Source organism: Psittacula echo, assembly GCF_963264785.1.
Source record: "Psittacula echo genome assembly, chromosome: 7".
NCBI classification, from domain to species: domain Eukaryota; kingdom Metazoa; phylum Chordata; class Aves; order Psittaciformes; family Psittacidae; genus Psittacula; species Psittacula echo.
The window spans coordinates 30,192,385-30,208,128 of NC_137740.1; the positions used below are offsets into that span (position 1 = coordinate 30,192,385).

General features: G+C 43.3%; 1 protein-coding gene across 2 annotated transcripts in view; it reads left to right on the plus strand.

Moving 5' to 3' along the window:
* Window positions 1-1,881: 1,881 nt before the first annotated feature.
* The window catches only part of LAMP3 (lysosomal associated membrane protein 3), a gene marked incomplete at both ends in the record, with an annotated part of 16,171 nt that continues 2,308 nt past the window's right edge, over window positions 1,882-15,744 (plus strand). Inside the window, 5 exons of one of the 2 annotated variants that reach the window (XM_080623050.1) lie at window positions 1,882-1,927; window positions 6,293-7,080; window positions 8,407-8,529; window positions 11,843-11,900; window positions 13,795-13,962. In XM_080623050.1, coding sequence (XP_080479176.1) covers window positions 1,882-1,927; window positions 6,293-7,080; window positions 8,407-8,529; window positions 11,843-11,900; window positions 13,795-13,962 — 1,183 coding nt within the window. The remainder of the gene's footprint in view (window positions 1,928-6,292; window positions 7,081-8,406; window positions 8,530-11,842; window positions 11,901-13,794; window positions 13,963-15,744) is intronic. The other variant, XM_080623051.1, reaches the window with a different exon arrangement.

Sequence of the window (15,744 nt, forward strand, 5' to 3'; positions counted from 1 at the left end):
ATGACTTTATTTGTCCAACACACGTGTCACAAAAGGCACAGTGTTTTTTTTCTGTTACCCATGTCCCTTAGTCATGTTCCTGAATCCCTGGGACTATTAGGAGAGTGCAAAGGTTCACGCAGTTCAGTGCTGCATGTGCTAATGCTGCAGCCAGAAGGCAAGGAAGTTGTAGGATAACTTTTAAGATCTCTGCATACCTTTGGCTACCAGTGTTTTATTAGGGAGTGCTAGTTGACCCAAATGCATGTTGTGGATCATGTAGAAGGACAAGCAGGTAAAAAAGGGAATGTAAAACCATAATGCAAACAAAGAAAAATAAATTAGAACTAATTTCATCCAATACCCAGATTTCTGGGAGCAAACTTCAGTTCACTTGAGTTTTAAAGTCATTGGCTGTATCATGTTACTGCAATGCAATACTGGTATGAGAAAATGAAGGCTTAGGACCACACCAGATCCCATGTGTGGGTCTTGCTCTGTTCCTGTCATGGTTTAAGCCCAGCCACGCAGCCTCTCTCTCACTCCCCCCCCTTCCTCCCCCGGCTCCTGGAGGGATGGGGAGGAGAATTGAAAGAATGTAACTCCCACGGGTTGAGACAAGAACAGTTTAATAACTAAGGTATAACACAAAATCACTAGTGCCACCACCAATAACAACAATAAGGGAAATAACAAAGGAAGAGAACACAACCGCTCACCACCCGCCAACCAATACCCAGCCTGACCGAGCAGTGATCTAGCCCTCCGGGTAACTGCCCCCAGTTTATACAGTGGGCATGATGTGCTGTGGTATGGAATACCTCTTTGGTTAGTTTGGGTCAGGTGTCCCTATCTCTTCTGCTTCCTCCCTGCTTCCCCTCCTCCCTGGCAAGGCATGAGACGCAGAAAGTCCTTGGTCAGACTAAACATTTTAGCTGTAACTAAAAACATCGGTGTTATCAGCACTGTTCCCAGGCCGAAAGTCAAAACCACAGCGCTGCACCAGCTACTAAGAAGGAGAAAAAATGACTGCTATGATGAACCCAGGACAGTTCCCCACATCAAACGGTCACCATAGCAAAGACTGAGGGCTGGAAATCCAGCCGCACACGTGAGAGGGTGTAACATTCTCCAGCTGCAGATCTCTGGTGCACGGCTACACATGCTGGGACCTGCCTGTGCAGCGCCTGTCCTAGCTTGGCGTGGTTTGCAGGGAGCACTTCATGGGTCATAGGTGGGGCTTTGCTATTTGCCAAGGAGTGTGTTTGGATGCAAGACTAATAGTGAGTCACCACAGCTGATCCACCTTCTACAAGCTTAGCCCCTGGAGCAGGGCTGAACCAGACAGCAAAGGCTGCTGACAGTCCCTAGGTGGGACCAGAGCACGTCTGGGGCTTTGCTCAGCCTTGTCTTGCTTTCAGCAGGTGCTCTGTGGAGTTGGCCCAAGATCATACCGCTCCCTTCTGTGCCTTAATATAAGAGTTTGGGCCTAAGGAAAGTAATTTTTAAAAAGAACACAGTAAAAGCACTGATTTACAGTTTGTATCCTTCCACTGGGGCACAGCTGCTGTCTGCACCAGGTTATGAAACCGAAGAGAGGTGCGTGAAGCTTTATGTTGCTTGCAGAATGCCCCAGCTCTCAGCTGGAGAGTGAGAGCCTGTCCTCCCCTCAGTTAGCCCAGCAGCCCCTTCTGTTTTCACTTCCTGTCCTAACCATAATTGATTTTCTTCTGCAGTAGTTTACAGATGAGAGGCATGGTCTCCCCCTCTCTTCCCACCTCCTTTCCAGCCATGTGACTGAGCACTCCCTGCATCAAGTGAAACTTTCCAGTCCCCAGGAAACCTTGATCTCCTTTCCATTCGCTCCACAGTGAGAAGCAGCATCTCTCAAACCTGCTGGCCATGGGGAGGAGCACATGGCAGTTCATCTTGCTAACCTTCACCTGTGGTGAGTAATGTCCTCCACCATTTCTATGAGGAAAATGAGGTAGACTATGCTGGCTTTGTTTCCTTGCAGTCAGGACAGCATCTAACAGACTGAAAACTTTAAATAGTTTTGTTGCTAGCACTAAGGGCTTTTAGCAAAGTCCCACTGCTAAGAAATAAGTAGAAATACATTTCATTGCAGCTGGCATAGTTGGTCTGATATTTTCCTGTGAATTTTCCCTTGCAGTCTGTGGTGATGAACTCTGACCGTGTGATGGAGTGAGTTCAAAATAGTATTAGAAGCAGACTTTTTTGGGCTTGCTTTTCTTAATTAAAAATTATTTCCAGACCAGCAGAACTGACAAGCAGAATAAGAACTCAGGAAGCGCTGCTGGAGTAATTTGTCTGCATTGCAAGATGCAGAGCATGATCAGGAAAGCAAGAGTGAGGTAGAGGCTTGGAAAAGGCAGGCTGGGGCTTATCTCAGTGACAAACCACATCACAGTCACCCTCCAATCCTTAACGCTGCTCTGTGAATCTGTGGAGCCAGCCTGATGAAGGATGTGACCCAGCATGTGAAGTCATCCCTCAGCACTCACAGCAGTACAAGATCTGCCAGATGAAGAAAGCGTGACTTAATCTGTGTAATGGCTAAAAGTTTGAGCTCACTGGTGGGGCACTGGATTTCTGCACTGGGCTTTGCCATTGGCACACAGGGATCACACAAGTAACAACTTCTGTCCCCCTCCCAGTGCAGTGAACAGCGAAACAGGGGCTCAGCCATAAGCAGCTCATGCTGTTATCTGCTCTGCTTTCCAGCAACCACTTCATAGACAGAGTCCGTTGAAGTAGCTTCCAAACATATACATGAAAGGAGAGCAAGATCAGACTGAGGAAATAACACTGATAACTCAGGGTTTGACCAGAAAGAACTTGTTTCCTCAGCTCCTTATCCATTTTTGATCATTCCTTGTAATGTTTTATTAATGCCACAAAGTCAAGTCTTTCTGTGCATATAGGGAATTGTACATAATCAGAGTTTAAGGGATAAAGGTCTAATGGGTTGGACGATTAAGAAATGGCTCCTATGTTAAAGGGAAACTGTGACAGCACTGAAACCTCTCAGAACATCTTGGGGCTTTTTCAGTTCCTCAGGGACTCAGATCAAAGCAGATTGTGCTGGTGAGAGTGTTTTCAGTAACTATAGGAGCTGGGTCAGGTTTTTGTGTCCACACAAAACCAGTCAGCTAAACACAGGCATTTCTTCTGGGCAGCATAAAGTGGAACAAACCCGCTGGGTGGCTGAGCAGCATGATTGTGTGGTTAGACAAGAAGGGGGAAAAGTCCTCAGTGAATTTTTTTCACCCACTCCGTTACAGGACAGCAGGCTGAGAAATGCCACAGCCAGATCATAGAATCATAGAATAGTTGTGGTTGGAAAGGACCTTAAGATCATCTAGTTCCAACCCCCCTGCCATGGGCAGGGACACCTCACACTAAACCATGTCACCCAAGGCCTCATCCAACCTGGCCTTGAACACTGCCAGGGATGGAGCATTCACAACCTCCCTGGGCAACCCATTCCAGTGCCTCACCACCCTCTCAGTAAAGAATTTCTTCCTTATATCCAATCTAAACTTCCCCTGTTTAAGTTTTAACCCATTACCCCTTGTCCTGTCACTACAGTCCCTGATGAATAGTCCATCCCCAGCATCATTGTAGGCCCCTTTCAGATACTGGGAGGCTGCTATGAGGTCTCCACTAAGTGCTCCACTTTCCACTGAAAGCCTGGGAGCAGAACACCATTTCCTTTGCTGGCATTGACTAAAATTTGTCACCAAAGCCCAAAAATAAGGGCTCCAGGCACAGACTGGGAACAGTGAATCTCTGACAGCTGCCCTGATTCTTTTCTGAGGGACTTATTCTGGAGCGTCACGTGCAAAGAGACTTGCTGGGCAGAAACACAGCCCTCAGCATACGTAGCTCACAACTTTGAAACCAAGGTGTGACAAGGAGATTGCAGCTTGCTCCAGGAAGACACACCCCAGGGAGTGTGTGTCCCTTGAGCAAAATGTTTGTCGTATGACATTTCGAACTGGTGTCCTGGTTTAGCAGTAGCAGCTGCACCAGCTACTAAGAAGGAGAATAAATGACTGCTACTGCTAAACCAGGACAACTGGCTTCATAGAAAAAACCAAACCAAAACCAAACCAAAACTGGAGATTAACTGCATCTGGGATGCAGAGCTGTGAGCATTTGTTGTTCTTTAATAGCAGAGCTGTGATAGGAGCTGGGGATGGAGAGCTGTTCAGGTGGCTCCTTCACTGAGCTGTTCCAGGCTTCCTGAGAGGCAATGCTGCAATGATGAGTGCGCCATGGTGAAGCCTTTCAGACCTTAGCAGGAAGGTAGAACTGGCACCCTGTGGGCCCCCCTGCCCCTTCACTCAGCTGAGCTACCCAACTACCTCCAACAGCTACCCAGGAAGCGCAAAGCCCATTCGGTGCAACCAGAGAACAGTCAACAATCCTTACCTATCCCTGGGAGCTCGTGTGGCTGAACGCCTCTTGAGAAGATGACCCAGGCCAATAGGTTTAGAAGTGCAACTGTGCCCTGACAGAAACTCCAAATGCCTGAGAGAGCTGTGGGAGGCTGGAGGAGCTGGCAGGTCACCTGATGACCATGAGCTGTGGGCCACTCCAAAGACATTTCTGACTTTAGACCTCAGTGACCCTATCAGGCTGAATGTTTCTGTAATGAAAAATAGTTAGGTTGAACTGATCTTTTGGGGAAAATAAAGTCTCATTTAAAAGTTGTGGCTGGCATCCAAATGTCAGTGAAATAATGTTTCTCTCCCTGTCTGTAAGATAAGTGTTATCTGGTCAGTAATCAAAACCAATCTGTTGAATAAAAAGCTAAAAAGTACTGACGATTTAAGACATGTAATTTAAAGGTAGTTTATTGTGCAGTCTTACAGGGGAAAAAAAAAAAGTGAAAATGGCAACTTCTTTTTTGTTTTTATTGTGGTAACACATTTAGCTGCAGCTACCTATGGCTGGTATATGGCAATTTCTTTGGTTTTCCACCAGCACACAGAGAAAGAGAGAAGTTATCTGCTTTTCAGCTCTGCCATAAGGTGTGGTAAAGACTAAAGGAAAGTCAGAAAAAGAACTAAAGTATCATATTAATTATGGCATTTTTATGTTCCTTCTGGTAAAATTTGCAGTCAGGGGAATCTGTCCTGTTATTTTTGTGTTTTTTCAACTGTATCAAGTTGTACTTCTTTGATGATAGCAGCTACACTGACAGTCAAGTTTGTTACAGCACAGGTCCCTTCTCTCTCAAAAATAGAGAATTAATCTCTGTCCTCAAGCTAATTTAGAAAAGCATTTAACTACACCTGAAGCTTCATGCACATCAAGGAATTAATATAAATCAGTGATTTATGATTTCTTTTAGCTCGACCTTGTCTTTACAGGTTCTTCTTACATATTTATAATGACAGGCTCAAGCAGAAGAGTTGTGACCTTCATCTAGTCTTCAATGTACTTTTCCCAATTTTTCTTCACTTTGTTATTTAGGAGCCAGATACTTTCTTTTCAGCTCTGTAATGGACATGTTTCTGTAAACAGTATAAGACGGAAGTGTAATTTTGGTGTTGTGACCATTTCCAGATGTGGTCCAAATGCCCCTGGATGCTGTACCCTGAAATATGTTTCTCATTGCTGAAAGCCCATCACTAAAAAGTCTTTCCTTGTTTGGATCATCCTCTTGGATACCTCCCAGGAGGAAGAACTTCAGGGTTCAAGCTGGCCTGGCTACAACAAAACCGTAAATAAATATCTGGAATTTCCTTGTCTCCCAAACCCGTTTCGCAGACTATTGAGAATCACTGTAAGGCCTCACTTCTTTCATGCATAAATAATGTCCCCTTTCCCCATGCTTTGCTAGTAAGTAACCAACCACCCTTTCCCCTGTTACACACACTTCATTTGCCTTAGATCCTAATAATTTACTTCTAGCAAGTCTTGCTGTACTACTGCCTGCAAGAGAATTCTTGTGCTGTCTGGGAATTGTGCAAAGTCTGCTCACACTTCTGGCATCTTTTAGCTTCTTCAGCTGTAAGAGTAGTGCAGGCAGCTGGGAGCCAATGTGCTTCACTGCAGTGGGTTTATTCAGAGGTGTGAAGGTTGGGAGAGTGGTGAAAAGTTATAGATGTTCCTACTAAAACCGTGTCTGCTTTTACTTTCCTATCATGACTGGAGACAAATGAAGAATGAAATTATATTGGCCATTTGATAGCAAATTCAATGCAGTTATGTTATAGGTATCAGCAGAAATGTTAAACATAAAGGTTTTCAGACTACTGACTTATTTGGTTTTTTGCAGCATTTTCCTCCTGCTTTGCTGAAGTGACCTTAGTGGTCAAGCTGTCTCCAGAAACCGTATCTTTCCCACATACAACTGCTTCTCAGCCACACCCCTGTCATCATTCTTCATCCCATCAAGGTACCACAGTTCATTTTAACAGCACAGGCTCTCTTAAAACAACATCCATGAGCCATAGAACCACTGTGCAGACAACAGACGAGCATCAGGTAACAACAGCACCAGGCCATCACATGACAGACCAGGCAGTAGCAACCACCACTGAAGAGATCAGCCAGAAATCTGCCATGGTGGTATCCACAATATCAGCAGACAACACAACTGCAGCTGGTCAGACTACAACCCAGGCAATGGAAACGGTTACACTTGCAGTGAAGAATGAAACTATACACCCTGTGTCCTCCACCAAGCAAGACAGAGCATGTGTGAGCGCAGAAATAACAGTGGCAGCCACAAACACAACCATAAAACATACAACACCAAATACACAAATGACAGCTACTGCCATAAATACTACAACCACCACCATGCAAACTGTAAAGTCCACCACAGGATCTGGAAATCAAACAACACTACCTGAAAGTCCAATAGCCCCAGCCATGACAAATGCAACAACCATTCATCCAGGGACTCAAACAGCCATCCCATCTACTATGATGACAGCAAGACCCACTCTTGCACCTCAGCCTTCTCCCATCCCCATTGGCACATACACCATTTCCAGTAGGAACAGGACCTGCATCAAAGCAGTCATGGGTTTGCAGCTGATGGCTCAAAATGCACAGAAGGTGAGGTGGAAGCTCTACAAGTCTGAGCTTTGTAACAACTTAATTACAAAGTTTCTTCATTAGCTGGAATTATTCTTTTCAAAGCAATTTTCAGAAGGTAGCTTGTATGATAAAAATAAGTGGTTTGCTACCAGTCTAAGGCCTTTCTGTGCACAGCATCTCGGCTGCTGCACTTTGGCTTGTATGATGATGTCAGTGGGTCATACGGGTGCTTTCTTATTTCACTGATGTATGTGCAGTAGCAGTACTGGTGGAGTAGATCAGCCTTCTATTCTTTGTGTTTTCCAGAATGGGAGACTAGTTAAAATCTGAGTTGACTTCTGTGAAGGGCTTGACATTGTGAGTTGCAACGAAAGCAAGAAATTATCAGTTCACAGACTTGGATCCAGGGATGGGTTGCCCTGGTAATGACACATGAAGATTTTAGGATCACAGGAACTGACAGGCTGGACCAGAGCAGGGGTGCTGGGGAGTTGGTACCTTCTCTTAACAGTGGTGAATGGTGTGAATAGTCCAGCAAAAGATGTCATAAAACCTGAAAGTGTGATAATGTCACTCAGACTTTGGTTTTGTAGCCTCCATTAATACGATATGTGGGGTTATAGCCTCAGGCTCTGAAGTTCATATGCCTTGGGCCAAACCCATTACGTGTTTGGGGTTTGAAAGTTACTTACATATCTAATATTGGTAAAAGTAATTTTCATCCCTCTTCATGACAGAAGCCAGACAGGAAAGCATGATTCCCAGCCTCACCAGACCATGGTGAGATGCTTATTACAAAAGTAAGGTGTGTTTGAGATGAGACTGAAGGCCCCAAAATGTATTCAGGACTGCAGAGCTTTCCTTTCAGACTACAGTGTGGGTTGGCAGATGCTAGAGATGAACTATGCAGGATATAAAGATGAGGCCAGAGTGATAGGAGGAGCAACGCATGTCAAAGGCAATTAAACCCTTATCTGCCTCTGTCTTGATCTTTCCTCAGCCTTCAGGCACAATTTCCCACTTCTCCCCCTCTTTAAATTACCACTGGCACTCATCTGACCCTGCTCTGAATTGTATCAGTTCACTGAATGAGCAGAAAAGTATTACTTTCTGCTATCTTACACACTGGAGCAGGTTGCTGATGTGTCAGACAAGTGCTAGTGCAGGTTCAGGAGAGGGGAACAACCCTGGGTGACAGCAGTTAGGCTGTTACCACCACTGGCCTGTTCATTCAGCCCCAGAGCCTGTCTGGGGGAAAAAAAGTGCTGCTATAAGTATCTTTTTCTTATTAATCTTCCCTTCTCCTCTTTATCAGCAGCCTTACAATGTCTCTTCTCTCCACAGAAGCAGATGGAGTACATGACTGTCAACCCCAATGTGACACAGACATTTGGAAGCTGTGGGATGGTGCAGTCTGAGCTGAACATAACTTTCAGTGGAGGGTTTGTAAACTTCACCTTTGTAAAGGTAATTGTTGCATTCAGAGAGGAGTGTTTAGGGTTGGGGAGGTGGAGTTTAGACTGCCTTTAAACCAGTTTGTACTGTGTGAAAGGCATTTCATCTATCTCTATGCTAGTTTTGACCTGTATATAAGGCACTATTACTCCTGTCCTTCCCAAGAGGCTAGAGTCACAGAACCATGGAGTAATTCAGGTTGGAAAAGACTTTTGGAGGCCACCTGGTCCAGCCCCCTGCTCAAAGCTGGGCTAATTTCAGCATTAAATCATGTCTCATGTAGCTGAACTTTCAATTTGGAAAGGTTCATATATGCAATGAAGGGTAAGTACAGTGACTTGCCATCCTCTGATAGAAAGTGCCGTTTGAATTGGAGTGGAACAGAGGGAACAGGTTTGGGATGTAGTCCCTGCATATGACTAAGGAATGTGTGCTGGGAACTCTGACTCAAACTATCAAATTGCTCTTATAAAATGGTATCTCAAGGACCACTTGAACACAGGTGAGGTTAGTCATTTGATTCCCATAAATGCCAAGTATCACATCTGCCCAGCCAAAAGCCAACTGTGGTTGTTAAATTGAAAGGGCAGCCTGTGCAGTTGTAAGTGTCAAGGAGGCACAGCCCATCCACAGCTGAAAGGGACTAATTTTATCTAATTTCGCAGTGGAAAATTCCAAACGAGTGAACTACAACAGCAAAATTGTAGATAAGTGCCCTTAAAATTTACCACACCAAGGAGACTTATAAGTACACAGAGAAACTTGGGCAAGAGAGAGGCCCTACTTACATAGTAGGAAAATGAGCTTTCTTTTTGACATTGTGTCTGTTGGCACCATGTTTCCCACTGGGACTGCATCATATGTGGATGAGGCTTTAAAATAAGCTACCAAAAGTGCTGTTGCTATTTTGGTAACCACAGAAGAAAATGGCTAACCACAGGAGAAAGAGTGCAGCCATACTCTTGCTTCCTCAGACATTTGCATGGTTTACACATTTTGGGCAGTGAGCAGTACTATTTGTCTGAAAGCCAAAATGGCTGGGTGGTAATGCCAGCAGAGCTAACAACAGAAATTAACACTATGTATAAAGTTATTAATGGGCCGGGAGGAACACAGAGTGGTTTGGATCCCATCAAACTCTGAATGAATGTTACATGCATTAAGGCCATGTCCTGGAGTGGCCATGGCAGTTCAGAGCTGTATTGGGCCATCACTGCTGATTTGTGTCCTTCAATTAATCAAGCCAAAATGTCAATCTTACAGTTTGGTTCCACACCCAAATTAATGACAATTAAGTACAAGCACTTCGTTAGTCTTTTCCATAGAAAGTCCAATAGACAACAGCAAATTATACCACTCCTGAGTCATTAATGCTTGAGAAGAGAAAATATTTCAATTAACAATCATCTTGATTTTAGTTTATGGCAGAGTGTTTTCTAAAAGCTACAAAGGAAAAGTGAGGTAAAAGATCAAGGAGCTGTTTTAAAACAAAGGATCAGTTCAGACGGTGTTTACTTTAAATGTATGCTTCCTGCAACAAGGCGAGCATTTTCTGTGTTACAAGGATCCTTAGAAAAAGTCCAATGATTCAAGTACCCATGAAAGCCCCAGCTTGCGTCAGTGCTAAGGAGAGTGACATGAACCTTTAGGAGATACTTGACCTGTCTTGCCCTGAAAAAGGTGGTTGCTGGCACAGAATTAGACAATCCACCCTTCACTTAAAGATAAGCCTCAAGAGAAGAGCAGGCTTGCCTCAAACTTCTTTGAAATTCAAGTTAATATGAAATCATTTTGCTGCTGGTTTTTATGTGTTTGGCCTCCACAGCCTTTCTAACTGCCTTGAATCAGGAGTGCTCCCACGGTGGCACTTCTGATTTTCACAGGTGAAAGAGGAGCTGAACCAGGCCACAGGGCTGGGGTGCTGGTGCAGGGTAGCAGGAGGTGAGCAGCTGGCTCAGTACTCACCACTGCCAGCTGCCTTTTGCAAAGAACTTGAAAAAAGGAAGTTTTGTAACCAACCCACAAGACGTGAAGTAGGAGCAGGTGTTTTCCCCAAGCCAAGTTACTAACTGTGGCCAAACAGAACTTAGCGCTGCCACCAAAAAAAGGGTAATATTTAACCTCACCTTTTTATTCTTTTAAGTAAGAGTATTACTGAGAACCCGTTCTCTGGCATATTTCTTTCTTAAAATCTCCCAATCCATCTTACCAGCTTTTAATGCATAACATTAGAAGTGGGTGCACAGGAGACATTATCTACCAACTGCACTCGCCAGTACCAGTGTACTTACAGCTGAAATTAAAATGCATAGAAGGGCCGATACCTAAAGATTCATGTTATACTCCACCGCTGTTACCAGCGAAAAGCTCCTAGGACTAGCTCTCACTTTGAGACAGTCGAGGAGAGGACTGTGTTCAGGTTCAACCAAGGATCTAGGGCACACGCTGGAAAGAAACTTGGTGGGAAATTTGCTCTGTGCTGTTGTACCAGGTGCTTTCCATGTCGATAGTCTGTAGGCATATGAAAAGCCAGCCAGAACCAACAGTGTTAGCAGGGTGGAAAGAACCGGTTATTTCTCCCCTACATATCTAGGTTGCTGTTTCCTCATTTGTGGTGACTGCTGTTGGCAGACAAAAAAGGGAAGGAGTGGTATGAGCATGAGATGAGCTCTCAGCTTGTTGCTCACCTCTCCCAGATCAAAACGATGATGAACACAGAAGCTCTTTTGCTTTCTGCAGTTTGCTCATGCAAAGGGCATCTATGCGAAAAGTGCCTTGCAGCACTGGGAGTCCCGAGTCCTTCTGAAGGTACAGGCTTAGGTCCTGCAAGCAGCCAGACTGCAGGTCAGCATGGATTCATTCAGTGCATGGTCACCCAGGAGAGCACTGTAGAGACTCTCAGTAAAGCAGAACAGGTGAATAAAAATAAAATGTCCTTATAACGTGCCTGTTCATTTGTGCAATGTATGCTATTTGTTTAACTCCCTCCTACTTTCGGTTGCCACAAGTGTCATACAAATGTCTAGCTTTAGTAGTCTGTGTAAACTACACCTGTATGGTTCAGTTTCACTGAACTGAGCAGAATTGGAGATGTAGCTGAAGTGGCTGCATGACACCAGCTTCTTAGCCATTAGACGGAGTGCCCTGGAAACAAAAAAGCAATACGTCCAAGCAACTTGGTTCTTGGGTCCTGAAGGTGGAGCTTTAAAATCTGTTTCTTTGGGAAACACTTTGTGACCATTTTGGTGTGGTGAACTGTATTTTTTTTTTTTTTTCCCACAAATATGAGGATGTATTGTGAATAAAGATACATCTTCTTTTGCAGCAAGCTCCAAGGTACTATGTCAGTAAAATTGAGACCAGGTTACAATCATCTTCTGAAGGTTAGTGATTTTTACATTGTCTTAATTTCATATCAAACTCTTCTGGGTGTGAGATAGGCTTTTATATCTTTAAAACACTGGATTTTTGCAAATTATGTTTTTTATCAGGCTTTCAACATGTCATTCACCTAAATCTTATGGTAGGAAAATGCAAGAGAAGGAAGTAGGAAGCAGTTTTATCAGAATTGTTCAATTTTCCTTTTGTCGTCAAAAACTGTCCCTGCCCCACCTCTCTCTGAGTAGAGATTACTTGAAACCTAAATTTACTATATAAAACAGCCCTCAAAGATTTTATCTGCAGAACCACAAAAATGCTGTGACTCCAGTTCAGCTGGATGCATCTTTCCAATCTAATAAGCGTCCTAAATGAATACTGTATCTGGAAAACAGAAATGCAGAGCTGGATCCAGATTTCAAATGCACCAGTATCAAGAGGAGGCTTGTCTTGATTTGGTAGAAATAAGAACTGGATCCAGGGTGAGGTTCTTCATCCTGAAATCTTAGACATTGTCTGAGCTCTTCTCTTTCTTTCTTTTTTTCTGATACAGCCCTGCTTCTCACCATTTGAACAGTCAGGAGCTTCTCCAGATGTGACATACCAAGAATTGCTAAGAGAACGTTGTTTAGGTCAGAGAGAAAAATTTTAAGCTGTCACTTCAGATTTTCTCTGACGTTAATTTTGCACAAGTTCTTCCCACTATTTCAAATCTGTGACAGGATAACTACTATGTTATGTCACTTCTCCATTTGTTACTCATAAGTATTTGGATTAACTTTTGTCCCTGAAAGAAAAAAAGCAAATCAGGAGCTTGACCAGGTGTGTCCTAATAGCACTGAGCTTTTGGAAGCTCAGTACCTAGTTTATTTCTCACTGATGAGTATTTCTATTAGCTCAAGTGGAGCCTATTCTGATCTACAGGAATTAAAGTAAAAGCAAAGCTGATCCAGATGACATGTCTCCTTGGGATGTTCTCAGTCTAAATGACCAGTTTTCCTGTGCATCACTAAGTGCAAACTGTAGCAAATACAAACTAATCCACTTAATCATAAGTTTTAAAATCTTCAAATATACTTTGAGTCCTTCTAGTGGTGCTGGCAAGAGCCATTGCTATCCCTGCCTGCTTGTTACTGCCTCTCTGCCAGACACTGCTGTTTCACAGACCATCAGCAGTACTTTTGCAGTGAGCAAACCTGTATCTTCTTAGGGATAAAAATCACTGAACTATCTGTATCAGTACACACTGGTCTACTGATTTTGACTGAAGAGGACCAAGAATATGCTGCATGCTGTTGTGCCAGCAGTTTTGCTTGAGATACAGTGATGCAGAGTTGGTAATGTGGATGATTTTGCTTTAAACTGGTATATCTGATTATAAAAGAGGATATATATAAAAGATATGCCTAGGTTAAGAGATCTTTTCATGCATTTAATTTGAGCTGTATTTTCCATAAAGTACTGTGACACGGGAATATGTTTAAAAACATATTTAATGCATAAAGCAATACAGACTAGATATTCCCATGGTATACATGATATATACATAGAGAGATGGTATCTCTGTTCTGTCTGGAAATAGCTGTGCTGGAGACCTAAGACAGATGTCTGTTCCTGTGAGAATCCTAACTGCTTCTTGCAGACTCAAGTTGTTAAAATATGATTTGAAGAAGCATCTGGAATTTTAGTCACTTTTTCAGACCCAAGCTCAGCTGAGTTGGACTCATTTAAACATGGAACAAATGTAACTGATACTTTATGGGGGAAATGTCCATGCTTTAGTCACATCTGTGACTGCTGCTCTACCAAAGCACCATGGATCCTTTGTTTTATCTCAGAAAGATGTTGGTTCCAACAGTTAGTGTGGGTTGTCATTTTATCTGTCTTTATGGCCTCCAGGTATGCTTTACTATGGAGCTATACAAGAGAAGATGTTTACAACAAAGCTGGGGAATTCCTTTAAGTGTGCCAGCAAGCAAACCTTCAATTTGGAGAAGAACTTCCAGCTACTCTTTGTTAATATGCAGCTGCAGGCATTTGATATTGTTGGTAACCAGTTTGGAAAAGGTAAGGAGAAAGACACCTTTTCCACCCTTCTGGGATTTACATGTCAGCACTCTGGTAGCCTCATAGATACATTCTGCTAGATTATAACCATACACACATGGTGATCCTGTTACACCTATAGTGCAATCACAGCTTTGTAATAGCTTCTAAATAGTGTAACCTGCCTGATACTGTTTTCTCACCCTTTTCTGAATCATTTTCGACACAGTGCTAATACCTATGGAAGATGGAAAAGTATCTTGTCCTCCTGCATTAAGTACCTTCCAGTTTACCTTCCCATTGTTCAGCTCTAGAGCCACAATCTTATTCTTCATGCATTTTCTCCCAGAGCAAGCAGAAGCGTGTTCCCTACCATTGCAATACCCAAACCTCTAATATGTACAGATCAGTTCAAGGTCACTGTTCTCAAAATAGTCAGATTTTATCTATTTTGAAAGGTTCTTGACACTCATGAAGTCTCACAGCTGCAGCAGCAAAACTGCCAAGTCATAAGGAATATTTGTGAATGCAGGATGATACTTTCAGAGCAGCTGTGTCTAGACATGATGAAATGTGCTTCTGAGGAGGAGCATGATTGGCATGCTCACAGTTTCAGAGTGAATGTGATGCTCACCTCTGCAATTTGTCCTTTCTTGAGCAGCATCACAAAGAGGCAACCATGTTGCTTAGTAAAAGACAAAGATGGACCAGTACTGACTTCCCTAATCTCTTGATTGCTTACACTGGGAGAATGTACTGGGGCTCATAACAACTTCTTCCCTACAACCACATCTGGGGTTCCTTCCACAGGGAAATGAGATGTCATCCTTGTTTCTTGTCCAGTGACGCAGGCAGGACCTGACCAGGCTGTGGGGTCCAAGGCTGCTGGGTGCACCAGGAAAATCCTGTGCCTCACAGTATGGATACTCTCATGGTTTACTGCCATACTTTTCATGAGATGCATGAAAGATCCTACAAAAAGCAGAGAGATGGACTAGATGGGACCCTGTGGTCACTTTCAAACTGTACATCTTCACATTTCTCTGACTTCCTCTAAGGGTGTTTCCATACAAGAATTCAGGTGGATAGACAAGCTCATCAGCTCTCCAGCCCTTCAGATGCACTAATAAAACATTCCCTTCTGACATTTGACTTTCTGCATGATTAAAAAATAGTTCCCCTGTAGTCTTCTTTTTACTTTAGATCTGACTTTTGTCTCAGTTTGGCTCTGCTTGACTGATGCTTTCTTTTGTTAAATCACCGTTTTGGCTTCCTATTTTACTCCAAAAGGAATATAATGGGAAACAACCTTTGGGGCTTTTTGAGACTTTTTTTTTCTTTTTTGCATGCATTTCTTTAAAAGCCACACTGAGAATCCAATCTATGCTCTCATTCTCATCAAGGTTTTTTTTAAGGGATAACACTGAGCTGAAACAACTTATGAGATCCTGTCTGGCCCCCACATTTCCCATTTAAATTTCTACAGTGAGTGAGTTTATTTATGGCTTTTGGTAGGGCCTCATCTCTAGCAGAGACAGAGCTTAGGAAGACTCTCTTTTCCTCTCCTCACCCATCCCAGGGTCAGGCTAATCTCAGCTAATTGATACCATATACAAAATTAAATTAGTTTTTGCTCTTAACCAACTGGCTGAGAAAGCAGCTACCACCTCTGAAATAATTCCCCAGTGGCCATGAAATGGATATGAGACTGTTTACATACCTCTAGTATTTATGCAGATTTGGAAAGGACAAAATCCTCAGTAAAGGAATGACTTTTCACCAGCCTCCTCTCTTTGGGTGTCT